The 23,243-nt window shown below is 51.1% G+C and overlaps 1 protein-coding gene across 26 annotated transcripts in view; it reads right to left on the bottom strand.

Annotated features, from left to right (window-relative positions):
• The window catches only part of Inpp4a (inositol polyphosphate-4-phosphatase type I A), a 74,425-nt gene that overhangs the window by 24,139 nt on the left and 27,043 nt on the right, over positions 1–23,243 (bottom strand). For 9 of the 26 annotated variants that reach the window (XM_023717424.1, XM_023717428.1, XM_023717420.1 and 6 more), the window contains 13 exons: positions 21,883–22,001; positions 20,312–20,428; positions 19,994–20,073; positions 18,629–18,740; positions 17,535–17,625; positions 17,019–17,166; positions 12,589–12,719; positions 10,744–10,848; positions 10,214–10,322; positions 8,031–8,048; positions 4,751–4,934; positions 3,721–3,939; positions 2,465–2,738 (listed from right to left, as the gene is read on the bottom strand). In XM_023717424.1, coding sequence (XP_023573192.1) covers positions 2,465–2,738; positions 3,721–3,939; positions 4,751–4,934; positions 8,031–8,048; positions 10,214–10,322; positions 10,744–10,848; positions 12,589–12,719; positions 17,019–17,166; positions 17,535–17,625; positions 18,629–18,740; positions 19,994–20,073; positions 20,312–20,428; positions 21,883–22,001 — 1,707 coding nt within the window. The remainder of the gene's footprint in view (positions 1–2,464; positions 2,739–3,720; positions 3,940–4,750; positions 4,935–8,030; positions 8,049–10,213; positions 10,323–10,743; positions 10,849–12,588; positions 12,720–17,018; positions 17,167–17,534; positions 17,626–18,628; positions 18,741–19,993; positions 20,074–20,311; positions 20,429–21,882; positions 22,002–23,243) is intronic. The other 17 variants (XM_023717435.1, XM_023717437.1, XM_004633179.3 and 14 more) reach the window with 9 other exon arrangements.

The raw sequence follows: 23,243 nt of genomic DNA, 5'->3' as shown, positions 1-23,243 counted from the left end.
GGAACAGAAAGTGCAAAAGCCCCTGTGGGGTGCAGAGCTCGACCTCTCTGTTGGAACCCAAGTACCCTGGGACCACCAAGCTAATACAGAGAGGAGCGCAGCAAGGAGGGCTGAGTGGGAGTGACTCTAAGTCTCTGTTCTGCAAGTCAGAGTCCTCGGGGCTTGGGAAACACACAGCTGCCCCTTGGACCCCTCCTCTAGGCTCCATGCCTCCCAGTGGGGAGCAAGGTCCAGGTGCCTGTGTTGGCAGCTTCCAGGGGACCTCAAGAGTAGGGTCTGGGCCATTCCTGTTGCTTCATCTGGGACCAAGTGCACTTTCTAAACTCATCTTCCACCCAAAGAAGAGAGAGAAGGGGTCACTGTGGTCCTCCGGGACCAGGAGTGTCTACTTTGTTATGGGTTGCAGGGCCCTTCAAGATGTCATGACTGTGGGCTTTCTCTCCATGTCCACGCAAACCTCAGACTGATCTTAGGGGTGCCTGAACCTGGGGTACAAACATAAGACACCAGGTTAACAAACCCTGGGGTGGGGCCTGAAGGACTCGGGCGTGGCACTGGGGGAGAAACACGGAGGGAAGAGCCACATGGGGGTCTCTGTGGCTCAGTGTCCCCCTTGGGTCCTGGCCCTAGCTGGCCCCCGCAGTTCTCAGGACAGTGAGCTGGAAGGCAGGAACACCAAGGACCTGGCCAGGCAGAAACGTGAGGAGGATCCCGGGGTCACAGAGTTGTGCTCAGTTAATAAATAAGTTGAGGTGAACATGACTTGCTCACGTGGCCAAGATCACCGCTCCCTAACCTGGGGCAGCATGAAGTCCCTCTGGAGCCATGGGAACAAGCGAGTCCCCAGACGGCTCCTGGGTAGTTCTTCCTAGTCCTCCTGATCACAGTGGAGCCTAAGGCTTCCCGGCCACGCCAGCCATTACACTAGGGACGGTGCCTGGTCCTTCGGTGCTGTGCGAGCTCGGAGGCCTCTGTGCACTAAGCAGCAGAGCGGGGCTGCCTCATGCATGCTTCGTGCACCCACCACCACCACGGGGCCAAGGCCTGGCACTGAGGACAAGTCAGACTCCACATAACCCAAAGAAACGCACTTGAATAACGCGAAACCAGATTTGAATGGGTCCATACTTAAACAGCATGAGGTGTGCCTGGATGACAATACGTAGCTTACGGATCCGCAGCACATCTGCACAATGTACAAACTAGCTCCTGAACTGTGAAAAATCCAATAAATTACTTTATACACTTATAGAAAAAAATTAAAAAATGCAAGATATATATATATATATATGTATATATATACATATATATATATATATATATTTTATAAATGAGTTACACTCACGCCTCTACAAATAATATTAAATAGTAAAGAAAAATAAACTTTCAGAAAAATTTAAAAAGAAACAACTTACATAAAGAAAAAGCAACAACAATGAAAAGGAGAACACAACAGAGACGAGAAGCTCTATAAACCAGCCACAGTCTGGGGATGTTACATGGATGATGTGAAGAAGGGGATGTTACACGGAAATGGACTCAGTGGGACACAGCCCTGGAAACAGACTGCAGGAGCTGCAGGGGCCATGGCCACCTCAGATACGAAGGATAGAGCGAGGCTCCGCGATGCAGGAGCTCTGCTATGGACGGGAGCTGCCCAGCTGACCCAGCGCACCAGGCCCTACAGCACCCTGCCTGCTCCCAACCCCCTCCAGCTGCTACAGGAGAAGGCAGGCGGCACTCGAGAGGCCAGGACTGGGATCCACCTGTTTAAAAGTGTGCAGCCCCCAGCTCTAAGGCTACTGCAGGCAGGGGGTGGGGATGGGGGTGCCCAAGTCTCTGAGGAGAGAAGCCCGTTCTGAAGCGAGCTGTCTTGGGGCTTGGTACTACCAGCTCCTGAAAGCCTCCTAGGAAGGGCGGTGCTGGAGAAGAAACACAGTCCTCCTGAGACCCAAGTGTCTGACTGACTTACAAGTCCCCAAGCTATGAGGCTCCTACAGGTAAGAACATGCCCAGCTAATGATGACCGACTTTGGGCACACGTTCTTTGGGGCTGGCTTGTTTCCCCCACCCAGCAAGGTCACTCACCCAGGACCTTTCCCTCAATTCCACCAGTTCCTAGTACAAAGAGCACCACACTGGAGGGACCTGCCCCTCAGCTTCCTTTGGGTTTTCAGGTTGGTTTACAAACCTACAAAGCCTGGTGGGCCTGGCTGGCAGTATGACTGTGGAGGACACCGCAATCTGCCTGTGGCAGAAAGGCAGATTCACGCATGGACTCCAGCTGCACATGGAACAGCAGGGAATGCGGGTCTCCCACCCTCCTGCCCCTGCCCCATGCCCTGAGTCAGCCCTGCTCAGCCTTCTGGCCCTCCCTGCAATCTGCCTAGAGTCAGAGACACAGACAAACGATGGGACACAGTGTGTGGTGGAGGCAGCGTGGAAAATGTAGACGCATACGCACGTGTGCTCGGGTGAGGACGGCATGCAGCAGTGGGCATGGAGGAAGGACATGGCGAGGAGGGGGCATCGCAGAAGGGGTCTTCCGGTCTGATCCAGTAGGCATGGCTGTCGCGGTTACCTTTCTTGCTGGAGCAGCTGCCGGCACAGGGGAAGACGTCCTCGCAGCCCTCGCCGTGCAGACGCTCCTTCTGCAGCAGCTTGTCCACCCGCTGGATGATGCACTCCAGGCTCTTGTCCACGTTCAGCCACACTTTCTCCTTCCAAAGCGACAGGACCTGGGGGGTCAGCTCTCCCGGTGGGAAACCAAGGCAGAACACAAACCACGCCCTCCACTGTCCCCACCCAAGGCTGCCTGCTCATTACAGAAGCACAAGGAAGAACAGATTCCTATTTCCTATCAAAGCTGTATTGGCTTTTTAATGACCAATGATGTCTGTGGTCACTGCTTTGAAAGTCCAAGACACGTCTGCCAGTAACCCTGGAGGACAGAGCACCTTCAAAGCCACCAGCAGGCTCTCAGGGCACCAAGGGCCGGCCTCTCTTCTCCCCACTCCGCTGCAGGATGCCTTCAGGCAGCACACAGACCATACCAAGGGGCTCTCAGCTGGGAAGGAATGGAACCGGCTGGCCAATGGTGCTGGGGCAACTTATGCAAACCGACACAGTCCCAGATGTCCAGGCCAGAGGAGCACTGCGCTGCAGTGAGTACTGCAGTGCTGCCCTGAGCACAGCCTCTCTGCAGGTGCTCCACATGGGACAGTAAGGAGCTGTTCCATGGGTCCGTCCCTCAAGAGACGCAGACACTGTCTCAGGGCCCACGGTGTGGGGAACAGCGATGCGACAGACAGTGTCTGGGCAGCAGCACCAGCCCAAGCTCCCAATCTCCAAAACTGCATATAGTCCCAGTGCTGAGAAGAGGCTGGGCTGGTCACAGGCAGCCAGGGACTCAAAGGCATAGCTGGCAGAAGGAGCAGAGAAGGCTCTAGCAGGGCAGGGCCCAGGGAGAAAACTATCTCCTGGCCGAGCAGGGCGGCAGCAAGTCCAGCTCAGCACCATCAGCCTCCCTATTTGCACATGGTGGCTGCAGTCTCCTCCCCTCAGCAGGTGGCCCGAGCACCACCTGGGAGGAAACCCTGGACCTTATGCAACCTCTTGGAACCCAACTGCCAGGCACCCCATAGGCAGAGATAGACAATAAGCTCTGTAGTTCTTGCCCCAAGCTCAATGGCAGGTGATAGCCAGAGGGAGCAGACTCACCCACTCCTCCTCATGCCAGTCCACCTGCAGGGAAGACCGGCTGTTCCTCCCTGTCCACCTGGCCATGAGCGTGTCCTGGTCGTTTCGAAGCATCACCTGCTCCTCCTCAGTCGAGGTGGGGGAGGCCTTCGAGGCGATATAGTCAGGCCGTGCAGCGTTCAGCCCATGGATGGAGTTGGCCAGCAACTTGCAGTCGCAGACAGTGACCAGCTGCCGGGTCTGCCAGGGCACAGAGCAGAGCTGCTGGGCCTGCCTTCTCTTGCAGCAGGAGACGGCTGAGGCCTGGCAATCCTGTCTTCCCCTACTCCATGGGGCCAAGCAGCTAGAAAGCTGAATCTTAGAGGACGTCTGAGAGAAACAGCTCAACATGACCTGCTAAAGCTGAGTCTCAGCAAGCCTTCTTCGACCCCAGCCTGCCCTCAAGCCCGCTTGTACAGCGGATCCACCCTCCCAGTCTTGCAGCTGTGTGAGCACAAGGAAGGACTTAACACACTGTAATGAGCAACAGCAGGTCATAGCCGCAGAGCAAGTGTGGGTGAGGGTGTGTGTGTGAGAGAGAGAGAGAGAGAGAGAGAGAGAGAGAGAGAGAGAGAGAGAGAGAGAGAACACTGAGAAAAACAGCACTCTTCACAAAGGTTTCAATATGGAGTAATACCCATTTTCTAACCAGGACTGAGTTACTGATTACATACAAGCCAGTAAGGTTATACTGATCTTTGCTTATGCCTGTGTAAGTTTCTTTTTTAAAAATTCAACTACAATAGAAATGTGGCCCCAAAAAGTGCTAATGAGGCCATCCCTGTCTTGGCCCCAGTGAGGCAAGCCCAGGGACTCGCGGAGGACACCTCTGCACGACCTGACAGGCAGGAGGCTCTGCCCGGGCTTGCCCAGTTCTGGGACCACAAGAAGCCTCCCTGGGCTTTGGAGGAAGAGACTCTCAGTGTCATCCTGTCACTGTGAGGACAGCTCAGGGGACACCTGGCTGTCCTGCAGTGCCCTCAAGGAGCCCCCACCCTCACAGCGCCCCTACCTTGTCTGCCAAGATGGCGAGCGTCCTCTCGAGGCCAGTGGCCGACCTGTCCTTGGCCGCCCTTGAGAGCCGCTCTGCGTAGTAACTCACTTGGGTTTTCAGGGTGTTGATCTGGGCGATGATCTCCTTGGCCCTGACGATGTCCTGTGGGATGTAGACGATGGACTGGCAGCTAGAGGAGGTACTGAAAGGACAAGAGCAGTTCAGGCGGCCTCTTGAATCCCAAGAGGGTGGCAAAAGCCGCCCTACCTGGCCCGCAGCTAACCCCAAAACAGAATTCTTTGTTTCCTGGGCCGGTCCAGCTGGGGATTGGCAAAAGGAAAGCTTGGCCAGTCTTTCTCATCTATGTGGTAGAAGCATAAATGGGAAACCAGGATGAAGTCTTATCTCTGGGCGTGCCCGCACTTTTACCACATGTACAAGTGTGGACGCTGAGAATCACCCCAGCAGTTTCCCAAATGCTTAGGATGTTCTAGGAGCTGCTACCAACTTAAAAGCTGGTCTTTAGGTACTTCGGGTTGGCTTATATCAGAAGAAGTCCAACTATTCTGCTGAAAGGAAAGACTATAGTGGATCTTAGACTTTGCCAAAACTATACAAAATAAAACAAAGAATCTACAAAACCTGCTTTTTCGGGGCTGGGGAGATGGCTCAGTAGAATAAGCGCTTCCCTGGTAAGCGCAAGGGCCTGAGTTCAATCCTCGGTTCCGCAAGAAACAAAACAAAACAAAACAAAACAAAACAACCCTACTTTTTCATTTGACCAATCAGAATTTCAAACTTTCTGAGAACAGACCCACAGTTCTCCTCCCTCGTGCATGCAGTCCTAGAGTCCCCAGGACGCAGGGCCACCTCTTCTCTTCTCTGTCCCAGGGTTTTCCCCTGAAAACTAACACTGCATGAGAGGAAGAGGTGGGGAAAAGGTGCTGCCAAGGGCAAGACCCTCGCACCCTCATGGCTTTGAAAGCCTGGCTCCTCCTCGTGCCCGCCTCCTCTCTGGGCGCCCACTCCACAGACGAGGCTGTGGGGAGCTGGCCTGGTATGTGTGGTCCTCCTCAGTGGCACTGAACTGCGTGACTTAATTTAGATCCCCACTGTTTCAGTGTTATCAATTAGTTTCAGCCACCTGAGGAGGCCAAGGACGGCAACATGTACACGCTGCCAATGCAGAGGTCTCATGGAGTTGGGACTGTCAGCTCTGTGGAAATGTATCCCTCTCCTCTCGGCAGGAGAGGCCCTCAGTGGCTCCTAAAAGGCCACCCTTGGAGCTCTGGGGACAAAGGAGAACGTGGAAGACAGAGTGCCCTTAGCACACTCTCCATCCTTGCCCTGGAAATGAAGGTCAGCCGGCCCTTCCCAGGGAAACCTGGAAGAGCAGGCCACCAAGAAACTGCCACTGCCCCTTCTGCTGCCGGGCCACGGGCAAGCATGCAAACACCACAAACCGAAGCACCCGCAAGAAAACAGCACCACCACAAGCCCACACACAACAGAAAATGATGGGTTCGCCAGAAGCCCATGCAGCAGACAGCAACTGAGCCCAAGCGGCACCAGGAATCATTCCATAACCCATGTACACACAACTGCGTTCCAAACTGCAATCACTCTTCCAAATGAATAGCAGCCATTGAAGACAGTTTAGTCTTGAAAATAAACTCCAAAACATAAATTTTTAAAAAGCTGTTCTTCCCAGACCCTCAGTATGAAATGTGCATTGCACAGAGGCCTCCTGTGTATGCATGTGGCGGGACAGTCTTCAGCCCATACGTACTGACCCCAGTGCGAGAGGAAGGCACCCTACCACCCTGTCGTGACAAGACACAGGTGACCTGTGCAAGGGGCCCCTCAGGCTCCCTCTCACCTTTCCTCCAGGTGACAAGTCATGTTCTAACAGCTGCCCCTGGGACAGAGGGACTGGAAGTCTGTGGGAAGGTGAGAGCAGGCGGGAGTGCCTGGGAGCTTCCCTGTGCGCACTCCATCTCCAACCATGAGACAGCAGCCACGGGAAGGAGGGCACTAGGCGCAGACTGCAACCGCTCCCCAAGCCTTCACTTTAGGGAAGGGGCATCTAGATGCCACTAAGTGCCCTGGGCTTCCAGCTCTTTGCCCCACCTCAGGACCACTGACCCAGACCTACATAGAGCAGGGTGGAGGTGGATCTGAGGGTGCCAGGAGAGTACAGGTGCAGTGATCTGGGAGGGCTTGGGGTAGATGAGTGAGACCAGGGCTGTCTCTGCAGGGCCTGAACTCAGAGAAGCTGGGTCCCACAGGGAAGGAGGACTGAGGTGCAGAGGGCTCTCAGCCGAGCAGGAAGGCTGCTTTGTCTCAAGAATGTCCTGTGTACAGGGAAGTGGGGTGGGGACACCAGACCAGACTGGGCTCTAAAAGGCCTCATCTCAGTTAAGAACTTCCCATGTGAGGTTTACTTGCGACCCTGGGCTGGGACTTAGCAAGGGCAGCAGGGCCTTTGCTGTGTTCCCCACTCATTCCCATGTCTCAGGTTCCACCCCAAGTCTGCCACTTGTCCTGTGAAGGGAAAGGCTGGAGCTTCGATGGGACCCAGGGGAGAAAGGTGAGAGGGAACCTGAGGGGCCCCTTCCACAGAGGCTGTGGGTCCTCCAGGGGAGGCAGACTTCCCCAGGTGACCTCCAGCTCCCTCCACACCCTAAGGGAAGTGTGTGTGTGGGGTGTGTGTGTGTGTGTGTGTGTGTGTGGCTGGAAGATGTTCCCAGCAGCACCTTCACACCTCAGGCGGGAGGTCAGCCATGGCCCAAGCGTCAGGGTCCCTCGCTCTGGGTGACATTTTTGAAGGTTTCAGGCATTTTGCAATGAAGCAATCCTGCAGAGCCCTGGGTCTATGGAGGGGAGCCCTGTAAAAGTGACCTAGTAATACTACTGTAAGAATCCACACCAATCAATAATGTCATGAAAATGGAAACTGAGGGTGAAAGAAAAGCTGAAAAGCCTCTATGTTCTTGTAAAAGAAAACAGAGAGGGGGTCACTCCAGGAGCGTGATGTGAGATCCCAGCAGGCAGTGTGCTTGCTGGGTACAGGCCCAGCCTCAGTGTCACTGCAGCGATGATGCTATCAGGCTGACCAGGATGAAGGCAGACTGCAGACTGGCTATTCATTCTCAAAGAACTTTGCAGTTGGAAGGGGAGCTCATCTACAAAGCGGGGAGCTCAGAAGCACCTGGGCCCAAGGCGGGGCACCTGAGCAGGCTAGGACAGCATGGGAGGGAGACCCAACAGACACTCTCTGCACAGACAGAAAACTCACCAACACTCCTCAAAACTGCTAAAGAAAGAACCAAAACGAAGTATTAGCAGTCAGCAGACACAAATGCAAAACAAAAGCTTTAAAAAGCTGAGTGACCTTGTTGGGACAACTCCAGTTACGTTCTAGGCCCCAGCGCTGAGAGGGTCCCAGTGGCTTCTGTGGCACAGCAACCTCACTGCCTCTGCTGGCGCCCGGGAGACCCCACACCAGGGGCTGGGGCACCTGCACCGGAAGGAAAGCTTGGCTGGACAGAACCTGGCGTGCAAGGGACTGCGTGACACTCGTGGGAAATTAAATTGTATGTAGATCTGAAATACACTGAAGAAGCACTCTGGAGGATGAGAAGTTCTGAAGTTGACATGCAGACCAATCAGGTGTCAACACTCCAACCTCTGTGGGACAGGGACAGCCAGGTGGCCACTCTAGGCTGCCTGGCAGAGCGAGAGAGCTTCCCTGTCGGGGCCCCATGTGGCCTCAGGTCACACACATGCTCTTCACGCAGCAACATGCAGGGCGCACAGACACTTTCTGCCGGCTGCGCAGGACTGCAGTGGCCATGGAAAGCTGTGCCCTCGCGCCTGCCCAAGGAGCTCCTGGGACAGTAAACACTGAGGCAGCTGTAGCATCCTCATCTGTCTGCACAAAGAAGTGCCCTTGGTGGGGAGGACCAAGGTCAAGCAGGCCTGAGCGACCTCCCAGTCGGTGCCCAAAGCCCCTCACTGAGCCAGCCCTTCTTGCTTCTGCTTCTGTACCCAGGACTCTTGGGGTCCCGGCTGGCCAGTGTGCACACCGCTCCGGGTGCACCTTCTGCTCCCTGCTCAGCCAGCAGCTGCCCTGCATCACAAAGCTCTGATTACCTCCCGGACCTTCCCAGCTGTGGGCTGACCAGTGATCTAGGCTTTCAGCCCTTCACCCCATGTGCAATTTTCTCATGTCCCAACTCCTGTTCAGGGCAGCGCAGCTGGCCAACGGCCTGCTGGCTCTCTTCCACCTGTCTGTACCGACCACCTCCCGGGGCTCTCTCGATGGTTCCTGGGGCTTTGCTTCACCTTCCCTCTAATGTCCCACTCTCAGTTGATAAGCCTGAACCTTCCAGCACCACAGTCTGCAGAGACGCTTCAGTAACACTCAGCCTGCTCCCTCTCACCCGCAAACCTCTCTGCCAGCCTCTTGTCCCTTCTCAGTGAGCTGGCTGCCCCGCCCCTCCATCTTCTCCAGACCGCCCCCCACTGTGCTCGGGTCCACCTCACCTCATTCACCCGCAGCAGCCCTCCCAGCCTCACCTCAACGTCGGCTTTGGTCCTCACTGTTCTCCCCAGCCTCAGATGGCCATGCTACTTCCTCTACCTCCTGGTCTGCCCAGGGATCTCATAGGGAGGGCCATCTATAGTTCTCCCTACCACCTCTTACACCTGTACCCTTTGAACTATGGGAACTGTGCCTGGTGACATTCTGGAAGATCGCCAGGCAAGGCCTGCAGCACGCCCAATGCAACACCTTGGATTCATGGCTCTCTCCCACCCTGGCAGGGTCAAAGCCCCACTCCAGCTCCACACTCCAGGCCTACTTGCACCCAAATGGTGACTGCTAACTTGTTTGCTCTCTGGCAAGGCCCTCATTTCCCCATGGCCAGGCCTAGACCTATCAGGCCCGTGTCCTTGGTCACCAGCATCAAACAGGCTAGCAATGAGGCCAGCTCTCGGCGTCAGCCCTTTTCTTCACCATATCAGCCAGGGCCTCATCTTCCCACCACACATGCGGCTTCCTGCTCCAGAGAGTAGAGCCATCAGCTGTCCGCGCCTTTCCAACACTGTAAATGTGTCCCACTGCTACCCTTTAGGAAAGACATGGTGTGCTCCTGGCTTTATGGTTCTGCTGCTCAACTGACTGGCCAGGGACTCTAAAGGAAGCCGAGCCCACACAGGGCTGTGAGCTGAAGCATCGCTCAAAGGCCAGTCACAGGTGCTACTCAGCTGAAGGCCCAGGGCCACTGCCACGGCACCCTCATTACTACCAGCCCAGCTGCACACACAGAGCAGCCCAGCCATCCATAACACAGCTCCTCCTGCCCCGCAGAAGCAGACTGGATGCTTAGATGGTCTTGCAATTCTATTTTGACTGCTGTTTTTCTAAACGGAAAAACATCAGACAGCTGTATGAGGACCATAAACCCTCTTACTTACTGTTTCTTAGTCTCTTCAAATTTGTGCAGCTTTTTGCGGAGACCTCCTGACTTAAAACCTTGGCAGTGTGCTGCTGGTGCTCCAATGGTGACAACGTCGTAGTTCTGATCTGAATGACAGAAAGCTCTCCTCTGTTACTCTGGGCTCAGGCTGTGGACAAGCCAGCTACTGGGATATGCACAGCACTCGGGGACACTGCCCGGCAGCCCAGCTCCAGGCAGCCTTGGGTTCCCTTCATCCCACAGCGGGGCATCAGAGCATGTGAACAGAGAGGGCTTCTCCGGGCCTCGAGGTGCAGCCAGAAGGACTCTAGGAAGCTCCTGAGGCTTGTTTTCTCCCCTCCTGGGACAGGAAGCTGAGGGGAGGGATTTGGATTCTCTACAAAGATCTCTCAAAGGTCTGTAGGCTGTTCCTTCACTGAACCACCTAGCAGCACAGCCTCCAGGGAAACTGGGGCAGACATGGGGCAGCGCAAGGACCAAGAATCCAGGGAGAAGAGGAATGGAACAACAGCACAGGGGAAGAAGTACCTGATCCTCCATCATCTTGAACTCTCATCCTCTGTATATGCAGGTTTGTGGGAACAAATTCTAACTTTTTATCTGCTTTCAAACTGCTTGCTTTAAATGAGGGACCTAAAAAATGCAATGAGAAAACAAATGTGTCACCCTTTGTCACAAGTGCCAAGTAGAAAAATGGTACTCTGCCGCTATACCTGCATATAAGCAGATGCCGCAACAGTGGCCTAGAAAACCCCAAGCCATGCACAGGCACACGGCCTTTGCAGATGGGGGGCTGAGGGCAGCTCACCAGCCAAGAGCCTTGCTCGGGGTGCTTAGGCCATGACGTGAGCCAGAAAGGACCAGCTGCAGCAGGCTGCAGCCCAAGGAGGCCGCGCCCTCTGAGACTCAGCTCACAACTCAGAGACCTGACACACAAGGTGATCCCGAAGCATGGTATCAGCACCACTCTCAAGAGGCAAATGAGTGCGTGCCACAGACTGCTGTCCCAGCCTGGAGAGTGCTGTCACCCCAGATCTCAGCAGCTGGTTGAGCTGCAGCCCCCTCAGTTCCGGTAAGGCCCGCCCACCACCACAAGGCTATCAGTGCAGTGCAGCGCTGGTCAGCCCCAAGGACACACAGTCTGTCCTGGGCGTGTGTATGCTTGGTTGGTGAGAAGGGCTATTGTTAAATGGTGGTCAGAGGAGTAGACAGAGTCAGCAGTCCACCTAGTACATCGCTGTCTACAGCTGGGTGCTCTGCATTTTGCCATAGGCTTGAACTTCCTCGATACTGTCACTCACGCTGTGGCCCTCAGACCAGCAGCACGGGGGTCCTATCACTCAGAGACATGCAGACTCCCAGACTTGCTTTTTAATCAGATTCTCTGCTGACATTTTTCTGAAAAACTGAAGGCTGTGTGGGTGCCACACTTTCCCAGGTAGCATCCGTTCAGCACAGGCCAGGTGCCCAGTTCCACAGGCAAATGCTACCATTTCTCGGTGGTACAATCAGACCTGGTCTTGCACTCACATCTAACCCACGCGGACCAACATTTGGTCTCAGCCAAGTACATGGGCAGGTTCCTATGTTCCACTTCAAAAATTCATAAAGGACTTAACAGTGTTCCTTAAACCCTAAATAAGATTATGTAGAGAACAAGAGGATGAGACAGGGAATAATTTAAAATGCTAAAACAATAAATAAAACAATGAAAAGCCAAAATCTTTTTTCAATCTGGGAGAAAAGAGAAATGAGTTGAGGACAGCCTTCTAAAGCTACTCAGAGGTTATTTTGAAAATCAGACAGTATCTTTTAAGAATACATGGTGTAGGGCTGGATTGCGGCTCATGTGGCTCAGTGGAGCCGCTGCCAGCAGGCACAAGTGCTAGATTCAATCCCCAGCACCTCAAAAAGAGAAGATGAAAATGTGAGGTATTCGAGCTTTAAATGGAAGATTCCACTGACAATTTACATGTTCAATTAAAGTAACACTGAATACTGAAACGAGAACATCTAGAAAGCTGCTCTGTTTAAAGGCAACTGTAAGTCTTAAGCCTTTCAGTTGCCTCAGGGGTATTAGACCAAGAAGGAAGACATGACACAAAACAGCCAGTCTGCAAGTCTGCCTCCCCCGGTCTCATCCTACAGGGCTGTTCAGGCAGATAACACCACAGAAAAAGTCTCGCTACAATTCACTGATTTGTCTTTCTGGTAGGATCTGAAAAACCCACATTTGAAAGAATTCCATTTTTACATGAGAACCTATTTTTAAAATCCCACCCAAGAGCATCAGCGTGAGTGTGCCAGTGACCTGAGCCCTGACCTCCAGCCAGACAGGGGTTGGGAGCCTCTTCAGGGCAGGGTTGTACCCACCTTTGTACTGATGGAGGTCAGTCAGGTTCTCCTGGTACGTGAGGATGATGGTCTGGTATTGGGTGACAATCTGGCGCCGGAGGCTCTCCCAGCAAGGGGACAGTTCCCCCAACTCCTCCAGCTCACAGACTCTGCAAGGGTGACACAACCATGAGACCTGGGGAGCAGGAGGGGAGGGGCCCCACCAAGGGGTCAGAGGTGCAGGGAAAGGGCACTGATGCCCAGTGAGGGCCAGGCAGTGGTTACACCGTCAGCCTGAAGGGCAACCACAGGCGGAGGACAGAAGCTACACATCAGGCAAATCCATGACCACGTGGGGAGTGGGCAGACAAGCTCTTACAAGAGCACGGTCCAATGTTCAAGGGAAACTAAGCAGAGGTGGGAACAAGGGGAAAGGCCATCAGGGAGTGAATGTGTCAGGATGGCTGAACCCCTGCTACCAGCACCGAGCCACAGGCACAGCCTGCTCTTGACTGGGCGGGATGACACGTGACCCTGCAGCACGGAGGGCTGGAGGCCCTTGAGTCACCACCCCAAGGCCACCATTTTCCTTCGCAGTGCTTCCTCGCCTGCCAAGTGCCCCAAGTGTGGCCTTCCTGCCCGCCCTGCCCCAGAAACAGAGCCAGATGGGAAAGCTGCTCAGCCACAGCTGGCTCCTCAGCAGTGGGGCTCCCGGAGTTCAAGCTGCAGACACTGGCCTCTTCTCACATGTCATCTTTTCTAGGTTGGGCCAATGACTATAAAGATCCAGGCCCTCAACTATTCTCCCCTTCAGTGCTCTGTAAGTGCAGAGCTCTCTGAGAGCGAGAGCTCCATGGAGTCAGCCCGAGCCTGGCTGTGGCCCCGGCCCCACAGTGTGCTTGACAGGAGCACGGGGAGGGAGTGCAGAAGGGAGAAGGAGAAGAGGAGAAAGGAACTGTTATCCTCAGAAAAATACAGCTGAGCAAGTGTAAGAGCTGAAATGTGAATTCTAAGCTTAGCTCAAGAATAACAGCAACGTCATCATAATAGCAGCACATGATGGATCTTTAAGAAAGGAGACCATATTAGGAAGAGGAGGACTGAGAAAGCATAAAAGCCTCAACTCATCTCAGGAAACCAGCAGCTAATCCTTGGCAATAATTAATGAAGACAGGACGACTCTCAGCGCATACTTAGAACAGAGGATACACAAAAACCACTAATGGCAACACGAGGATACACAAAAACCACTAATGGCAACTGTGTCTGTAAAGAAAGCAGAGGACCCCATGTTTTCCTTTGGTTGGGAGGTGCTCATTTTTAGGAATCTATTAAATTGTCTTTTAAAACATTTGTCATTCCATTCCTACTAAAATAGCAAAAGCAACATAGAGAAGCAGCCGGTACAGTCAGGGCAGTGGTGGAACTGAGGTCCCCATGCCCTGCCAGCCGCTGGCCAGCTGGCCACCCTCTCTTCACATCTCTCCCGGTGCTTCTCCTTGTGCTAACCGTTGCTGGTTCACAGAGGCCAGGCCTGACCCCGCCCTCCCACACGCAGACACACTGGGCTCCCGTGGGGTGGCCCACATCTGCAGTCCCTGACGTGCCTGGTGTCCATCTAGCCCAGTGCCCCGTGTGAACTACACAGCTACGCTAATGACGATGACAATGTCAGTTTGGACTAAAGCGCCTGTCTAAGGAATGAGCTCTCCGAGCCTGAAACACACCGATAATGGGACAGCATTTCATATTCAACAATTAAAAACATGGAAAGTGAAGATACATGGAAAAGTACGTGGCACCTATGTAAATATATGCAAATATGGGCAAAAATGAAAGGAAAATTTTAAAAATTAAAATTATAAAATATGTACATTTGGAGAGATAAAGCAAACAACAAAATACTAAAAATGGATGAATTTAACTGAGAGCGAAATTAGGGAAACTATGCCTTTCACAATAACATCCAAAAAAATGAAATACTTAGGAATCAATCTCACAAAGAATGCAAAAGATTTATACAGTGAAATTTATCAGAAAAGAGATTGAAGAGGATTTGAGAAAATGGAAAAATACTACATGATCCTGGATAGGAAGAACCAACATTGTGAAAATAGTCATACTCCCAAAATTGTTACACAGATTCAATGCAATTCAAATTAAAATACCATTAGTATACCTCACAGAGCTAAAGAAGGCTTTCCTCAAATTAATCTGGAACCAGAAGAGACCCAGATTATCAAAAGCAATCCTGGGAAACAAAGGAAAGGCAGGCAGTATCACAACACCTGACCTGAAATTATACTATAAAGCGACTGTGATAAAATCAGCAGGGCGCTGGCACACAGACAGACCTGAGGATCAGTGGAACAGAACAGAAGATGCAGACATAACTGCAAACACACTCAGCCACCTTGTCTTTGATAAAGGGGCCAAACAGGCTGCCTGGAAGAAAGACAGACTCTTTAATAAATGGTGCTGCAAAAACAGGCTTTCCACATGCCAAAGGCTAAAACTAGACCCATGTCTATCACCATGCACAAAGCTACAGTCAAAATGGGTCAAAGATCTAAATATTGAAAAAGAAACACTAAATCTTCTAGAGGAAACTGTAGTTAGAAATCTTAAAGAAATAGGGGTATCTAGAGAGTTCATGAACAAAACCACACTACATGGGAAATACTTCAAAGAATCAACAAGTGGGATCTCATCTTTTTGAAGATTTTGCACTTCAAAGCAAATCTCCAACAGAGTAAAAAGATAACCCAGAAACTAGGAAAAAATTATAGCTGACGGTCCCTCCAACAAAGGCCTTCTATCTAGAATATATGAATAATTTTTAAAAATCAGGTCTCCCAAATTCAAAGACCCAACCCAAAAATGGGCATCTGAGATGAGTATACACTTCTGAGAGGAAGAAATACAAATGGCAAATAAATATATGAAAAAATGTTCAACGTCACTGGTCATTTGAAAAATGCAAATTAAAACAACACTAACATTCCATCTCACACCAGAAAGAATGGCTAACATCCAGAAGTCAGCCAACCACAAATGCTGGAGGGGCTATGGAGATAAAGGAACCCTTCTATGCTGTTGGTGGGAGTGCAGACTGGTACAACCACTACGGAAATCAGTGTGGGGATTCCTTAAAAAGCTAGGATTGGAGATCCCATTCAAGCCAGCTAGCTCTCTTCTGGGTATTTTTCCAGAAGAACTGAAAATCTCATACCACAGTGATATATGTGCACCCATGTTTATAGCAATGCAATTTCTCATAGCTAAATCCTGGAAACAACCCAGACAGATGCCTACCAAGAATGGGTAAAGAGGATGTGGTATGTTTACACAATGGAGTATTATTCAGCTATAAAACAGGATAAATTTGAGCCTTTTGTCAGTAAATGGATGCAACTAGAGAACATAATCTTAAGTGAAATACATCAGACCTGTGTGTGCAGACATCATAATGTCTCCTTACTGTGAGAACTGAAAGAGAAAAATGGACTCTGAAGGGTACAATAGATACTGGGAAAAGGGGATGAACGTATTCAAAAGCAAAGTGTTACTGAGTTGAGAAGAAGGACAGGAGATGGAGTGGGGAACAGAGATTTTATCTAAGTATGTAAGCAGGATGGTTTGGACAACTGTACTGTGCATTTCTGCTGGTCTATGCAAAGAAGCAGTTAATACTTTAATTTGTTTCATCTCCTTTTTTCAATTGTACTTTTTCTCTTCTAAATTTCTTTTTTTTTATTTCTTATACATTTCCTTCTTTTTTTCTTTCTTCTTCCACTTTTACATGCATCATCCAATAATATGAATAACTGGTTGGAAGACAATGCTATATATTACAACCAATACTGTGAAATTCATATTACTTTGTTAAATGAAACTCTGTATCACTCGTAAATTTTTCTGTTTTAATTCTAATTGGTACTCTCTTTAAAAAATATAGAAAATAAATAAAAGTGAATGAATTTAGGTGAAAGACATCTGCATATATGCTGCATTATTCTGGCTATTTTCTCTGAATTTCCTTCAAGATAAAAATGAAAATAGCCATATTAGAACAGTGAAGCTTGTTTGTCTTGTTTTCTTTCACAGTTCCTACACAATGCTAGTAGCTGACATCCTTATATCACAAGGAGTAAAAATGGCAGTCTGGCTCAGTGAGACAAATTTGCAGGTCCTCTGGTCTACAGGACCAGCATGCACCTGGTAGGTCATGCTCACCCTCTGGAGCCCTTACTTGTGGCAGCTACTTCCAACTTCCTGAAGGACAAGTAAGAGGCGCAAGAAAGGGGAGGAGAAGGGAGGGGAAAGTGCTGGGCACCTCTGGGGCATGAGCCCTGACCTGGGGGATCCTCACTCTGCCTTAGACAGAGGGCAAAGGACAGGTCACAGTCCAGCTAAGCGCGGGCCACAGCTCCAAAAGGAAGGGGCGCAGGCCATGCAAGACTCCTTACCTGGCTGCGTCTTCTTCCAGCAGCAGCTTCACAAACTGTCGGGGCACGTGCAGGGACAGCACACTCTCCGCCATCTGCTCCAGGATCCGAAGGTGGTTACCATCCGTGGTTGGGAAGCGGTACATGCGGCAGATGGCGCCACCAAACACTGAGGTGGCAGGACAAGAGACACATGCTGGCCCTGACCTGCCCCATGGCCCTGGTCTTTGCCACAGATCCCCAAGTGACTAAGCCTGAAGGGTCCATCCCCATGGCATTTAATCATCTTATCCCAGAAGATGTAAAGGGCAAAGGGCTAGGGTGGGGAAGGTGTCAGTCACTGAGCCCACATGAAACAAGAAAGAAAAAGAAGGAAGAGCCCTTCCTGGAGGCACTACATTGCAGGAAGATGGCAGTGAGGAGCCAGGTGGGGCCACTGGGGCATGGCTGTGGAAGACACCGCAGGTGGGGAGTGAAGGGTGATCATGGCTGCCAGAACACGCGTGAAAGAGTGCCAAGGTTGAGAAAGCTGTTTACCTGATTTCAGTAAAGTGTCTTTTCGCAATGAAGCATATTTAGATCGAATTCCCAAGGCCTCAGTCAAACTCTCATCAACAGGCAGCACCATCTAATGACGTGGACAGAAAAGAACTGAGATGCAGATCACTCTGGTGTGTTCCACAGAAATGGGGGCCTTGGACATCCCGAGACACCTCTTAGCTGAACGTGCACTGAGAACTCTGCTGGGCAAGCACTGCCGAGCCAGGCACGCACACACGCACGCACACACACATGCACGCACACACATATGCACGCATGCACACATACACGCACACACGCACACATGCACGCACACACATATGCACGCATGCACGCATGCACACACACACGCACGCACGCACACACATATGCACGCATGCACGTATGCACGCACGCACGCACACACACACACACACACACACACACACAGCCCTTGTATACAGAGCAGCCCCAGCATCCCCATGCAGCCCCATGGTCCCAAGCTCTCTCCCTGCACATCTCCTTAGTCATTCACTGGTGCTGCAGGGTTCTGGTATGCAAAATGAGAGGGGTGCAGAGACACCGAGCAGGAACATTCTCAGAGCCGGGACTCGGGCTTGCTTTGGACACAATGGGATCTCTGCATCTTACAGTGACTGCTCAGCGGTGTTAGGACCCAAAATGAGAATGCTCACTCAGAAGCACAGCAGAGTCCGGTGAGACTGTGCACTGGGAAGCAGACGCCAGGGATTTGAGGGGAAGCCCCTCCCCTCCAGTGGGAGGGGTCTGTGGGGCCCAAGTGTGTCTGAGAGAGATAGCTGTCAGCAACATGTTGGAGGGGTGGTTTGGGTCTCACCTGCCTCTTAAACCTTCAGCTTTGGGCCAACTTGCTCCCCTTGACTCTGCCTTGGAGGTGGCCAGCGAGAGCAGAGCAGAGGCAGGCTCCAGGGCAGCAGGGCCTTGCAGGCCGAGCCTGCAGGCCTTTGTTTCTACCTGGACCCTTGCCTGGCATGACATCAGGCAGCGGGCCCTGTCCTGTGCTGAGTAGAGGCTCCGTAAGTCCCTGCAGCAGGTCCTTCTTCTGAGGAACAGGAGGAAGATGGCTCACTTACCCTCCCATTGATAGTGTCCACAGACCGAGTCACGGGGGGCCGCTGGTCTGACTTCTCCTCCATCTGCCAGCCGATCACGGTGATGTTTCCCACACGGTCACTCTCTGCAGACCTGCCACAAGCAGCATGCTTTGGTGAAGGACTGTGAGAGCCCTTCTGCTTAAAAGCAAACCTCTCAGCTTTCCTGGGTCACTGGGGGTCCCCAGAATGGCAAGGCCCAGCCACAGGTCAGTCTGTCACCATTCTTGGTTATTGGCCCCTCTGGGAAGGCATAAAAGGAAACTGCAGGGCATGGGAGAGGGCCACATCTTACATCTTACAGGAGTGGCATGGAGCTAGCTGGTGAAGGTGGGAGGCTTCCCTGAGGTGGAGCTGCCCTAGGCCCACCCTGCCGACGTGATGCAGGCCACCTCAGAGCCAGGGCTTGAAAGGAGCTTTTCCTGGCACAGCAGGTTAGTTCCAAAGCCTAGACCTGGACTCTAAGACCACCAAAGATTTCCCAAGCCCCTGAATCCTGAGGTGATACAGCGTGTGCCACTGCAGCCCTGCTCAGCCTTGCCTGTAAGACCCCTTGGGGCTGACCGAGTCTGTGCCCATCTGGGGCGCCCTGGCATTTTATTTATGATGCCTGACTTAGGACAGTTCTAAATTTGTATGTGGTCACATGCACTGAACATTTCTTTTATGACATTTACTATTCTCTTGCCTGGAAAGACCCTTCCTGCATTATCCATCCAATAATCCTATTTGGAAAAGGGAAATATTCATTTCTTAGACTAATCTCTGACCCAACTAGATAGAGTTCCAGCCAGATCACCTAAGTAGCTCTCCTCAAGCAGTCTTTCCCTTCATAGGAATTCTCTTTTCATTTTACCTAAGATCCTTCCTCTCTCCTGAATGCAGTTCTCCTGACACATTCGAGACTGTTGGCAGAGCTCTCCTCCACTCTGCAGGGACAGCTATGTGCAACACTGTTGTTACTTGTTATTCTAGGAAACTGGGTTGCACAGATGAAGGCAAAGAGAGAAAGTCCAGCCTGCCTGGGAGGTTGCTGTCTACTGGGAGGCGACAGAGTGTAGAGGACTGCACTTAAGTCATCAGCTAACACTTACAGGCATGCACACCCAACCTCCTCTAGGGCTGAGCTCAGCCACACCTGCTTTGCCCACGGGCACCTGCTCAGCCGACGGGCACAGTACGCGTCTCCGTCCCAATGGATTGAGGGGTTCACGCTGCATCACCTCATGGACACCCTCCCTCCTCAGAGGCCAGGTATTCTCTCACAACAGGAAGTGGCCTTTTCCCACTCTGCCTCTGGACTTCACAACTCCAGATCCCTTCAAAGGAACCAGATTAAATGCCCACCTTAGTGTTAGATGCAACCGATGATGCCTGTCCTGGAGCAGATCCTTGACAATGAACGTTCCAGAGCCCAGTAAATACATCTGAGGAGGAGGGACGAGAGCATGAGGGTGCCAGCCTGGCCTCTGGTGCCCACAGCACACTGCACCCCACCTTGGGAGCCCAGACAGAGGCTCAGAAAGCAGCTCCCAGAGACAAATACAAGCTTAAACATGAGTGAATTTGGGAGCCCAAGTGAAACCAATCTTGTGCTCACCTCTCAGTTGAATGATTAACTATAAAATGGAAAGAAAGCCCAGGGACAACAACCTGTTACTTAACTGTTCCCTGAGATCTATCCTTGACATCATATACAGATAGCTTGATTTGTGTCATCTGATTGATAAGAGAGTCCTGAAAGAAGGCAATGCTGCTTAGGAAGATAGGGTTGTTGGTTCCCTAGAACAGAACAGAACAGAAAATAGTTGGTTTGGAAAAACACAAACGTTTTCACAATGAGAAAGTTACATTTTTACTGACTTTGATCAACACATATGCTAATGGCTCTTGAAGGATGATAACAACCAAAATACTGCTTTCTGAAAGAGGAAAGCATAGTCTGACGCGGACCCTCAGAGATGCAGACACAGCAGGCAGGCCTGCTGCACAAGCTGGCCAGGGGCTCATTTCTAAGGCCTCTCAGTCCCATACTTGGGAGGAGGACTTTCCCAAGGGAAAGCCAGGTCAGCGCCCACATGCGCTCCCAGCATCCCCGCCTCAGGCGGCTCTGCTACCTTGGACTGTCCTTTAAGACATAGCCAGGCAGGCAAAAGAGGAAACGAATGGCTTAGGCTATTATTTCTAGGCTCCTATATTTGGAGTAATTGAAGTCTGGCTTTTTACAGCTATCCTTTTTAGGAGCAGCTGCTAGTTTCCAGATTACAGGTGGTTACATCCTGGCAGCTTCACCTTGCCCTCAAAGCAGATCACGTGCTTTCTCTCAGGCTGTGCTTAACTGCCTCTGCCAAGCTGTCACTGGCCGGCCTGTGCCCTCTGGTGCCCCCTCTGGCCTGCCCTCCCTGCAGCTGTGGATCTAGCGCCTCAGTGCCCGCGGGACAGCCTGGGCCCCTGCCGTCTCTGTCATCATATGGCACCTTGCTTGATGTGTGGGCAGTGCTCAAAAAATGCTCAGACCACATGACGGGTCAACCTGAAGCTGGAAACAAGTGTCTAAGAGACCGAAGAGAGACCTGTCTTGTAACATGTAAAATCACTCCGAGAGGCTGTTTCTATGTAAGATTATGCCTCACTGTTTTTATGTAAAAATAGAAAAATAATTTGATAGTTCATATTACAAATAAAACCCTGTAGAATTTTATGCCAGCAACTCCTACACTTTGTATATAACTTACATAATGTTCTCACTATCTAAAAGGATTTTGTAAAATTTTGTGAATATATACCAAGAATTTAAAGGGTAAACATGTAACACAAAACTCAAAAGGATATAAAAATAAAAACCAACAAAAATAGGGTTATGCCCAGTGAGGGGCTGTTCGTAGTTAACTCTTCCAAATGTTGGTTACTGAGCACAATTTTCTGCAGCTAGCAGCCAACTGGAAGTGGTGAGGAGGACTTAGCTCTCACCTATTCACACGCGCCCAGCCTTCAGCACCGCTGCTCAGGGACCCCCACCAAGACTGATCTGTTCTAGTAAGGCATGGCAGACGGAAATGCCACTCATATGAGTGAGAATGATGGAGGATTTCGGCTCACAACTGCGTACTGAAACCCACAACAACTAACACAAACACAACGAACAGCAGCTGTAGAGCCCGGCAACCTTCCCGTCAGGGACACAACACCATGTGAGCATCCCAGGCCCCCCAGACAGGAGAAGTGGTGGCACCCACCTCGATAATCTCTGTCTGCGCGTGCTTTGTCCAGAAGGCCTGAGGAGGGGTGGTGACACTCACTGCTACAAAACTATTTGGTTTCCGATCTAGCGACGGGGTATGCAGCTCACTGCAGGCTACAGAATCGAGAGGAAAGAAATGAATCCTCTAAAACCAAGCTCCAGTTAGTTCCAAGCAAACCCAGAGAAAACATGAAGTGATACTTAAAGGAGTAAGATGGTCCCTGTCGGCTGTCACAGGGAGATGATTTTTTAAATTTTTAAAACTTGAAAATTTAAAACTTCTTTGCATTCTTCCTAATCACTGCCGCCCACAAGGCAACAAGACCTTCACCACAGCGTACAGTTGTGCAGAAGGCAGTGTCTGTGTCTGACGCCTTCACACGAAGCTGACAGTCTTGCGTGGGGCCACCCACGTGCACCTACTGATGGACCCTAACTAGCGGCTCCAGCGAGCTGAGCCAAGGGGCCAGGGAGCCCACGGAGTGCAAGCCCGCGAGCCGCAGCTCTGCAAGGCCAGGCCGTGACTGTGGCCAACCATGAGGCCCCAGTGCCCGAGGGCTTGGTGTGGGGGTGGCTGCTAGGTAGAATCCAAATTCTATGGCAACATAAAGTGGTTTGGTTTTTTTAAAGTCATTGCTCATTTATTCTCCTTAAAGACTCATCTGAAATGCAAGATTATTAAAAATGTTACTTTTCAGAACTTAAGATATGTAATAGGACCATTTCAGTTAGAAAAATGTATCATACTAAGCATTTTGAAATAGATCACAAGTCTCAATTCTCCATTATGGAAATGACCCAGATGAAAAATTATCATGTGTCACTAAATCTATCAAGTTCTCTGATACAAAATTCCCTGTGAAAGGAAAACAAGCCCCACTGCCGCTGCACTATGGCATGCTACTGACAGCCAGGCACTTCTTATCAACAAGATAGTAAGACATAAAACAGTGTACACCCTGGAAGTGACAAGCTATATGGCAAACCAAAGCACAACACGAGTAAAAATAACTAGGTCTGTCTGGAGATACGTAAGTGGCCAGAGGGCCACCTTTAAAATTAAGAACACATTAAAATGTATAAACTTGCCTTTTGTCTGCCTGATGATATCAATACACTTACCGCCACTCAAAGGTATACTTAAAAAAGGCCAAGGGTACATTTTATGGAACATATAGTGTATCATAATTAAAAATATATTATCAACCCTAATTTAAAAATATGTTCTCATGCTCACAATAGCCAAGACAAGTACCCAGGAAAAGCAAAAAATGGCCGGATGGGATGCAAAGGCATTCACAGAGACAAAAGAGAAGTGGGGAAGAAATTAAGAAAACACAAAGCAAGGGAGGCAGG

Source organism: Octodon degus, unplaced genomic scaffold (assembly GCF_000260255.1).
Source record: "Octodon degus isolate 3935 unplaced genomic scaffold, OctDeg1.0 scaffold00052, whole genome shotgun sequence".
Classification (NCBI taxonomy): domain Eukaryota; kingdom Metazoa; phylum Chordata; class Mammalia; order Rodentia; family Octodontidae; genus Octodon; species Octodon degus.
This window is presented reverse-complemented; position numbering and strand designations above follow the sequence as displayed.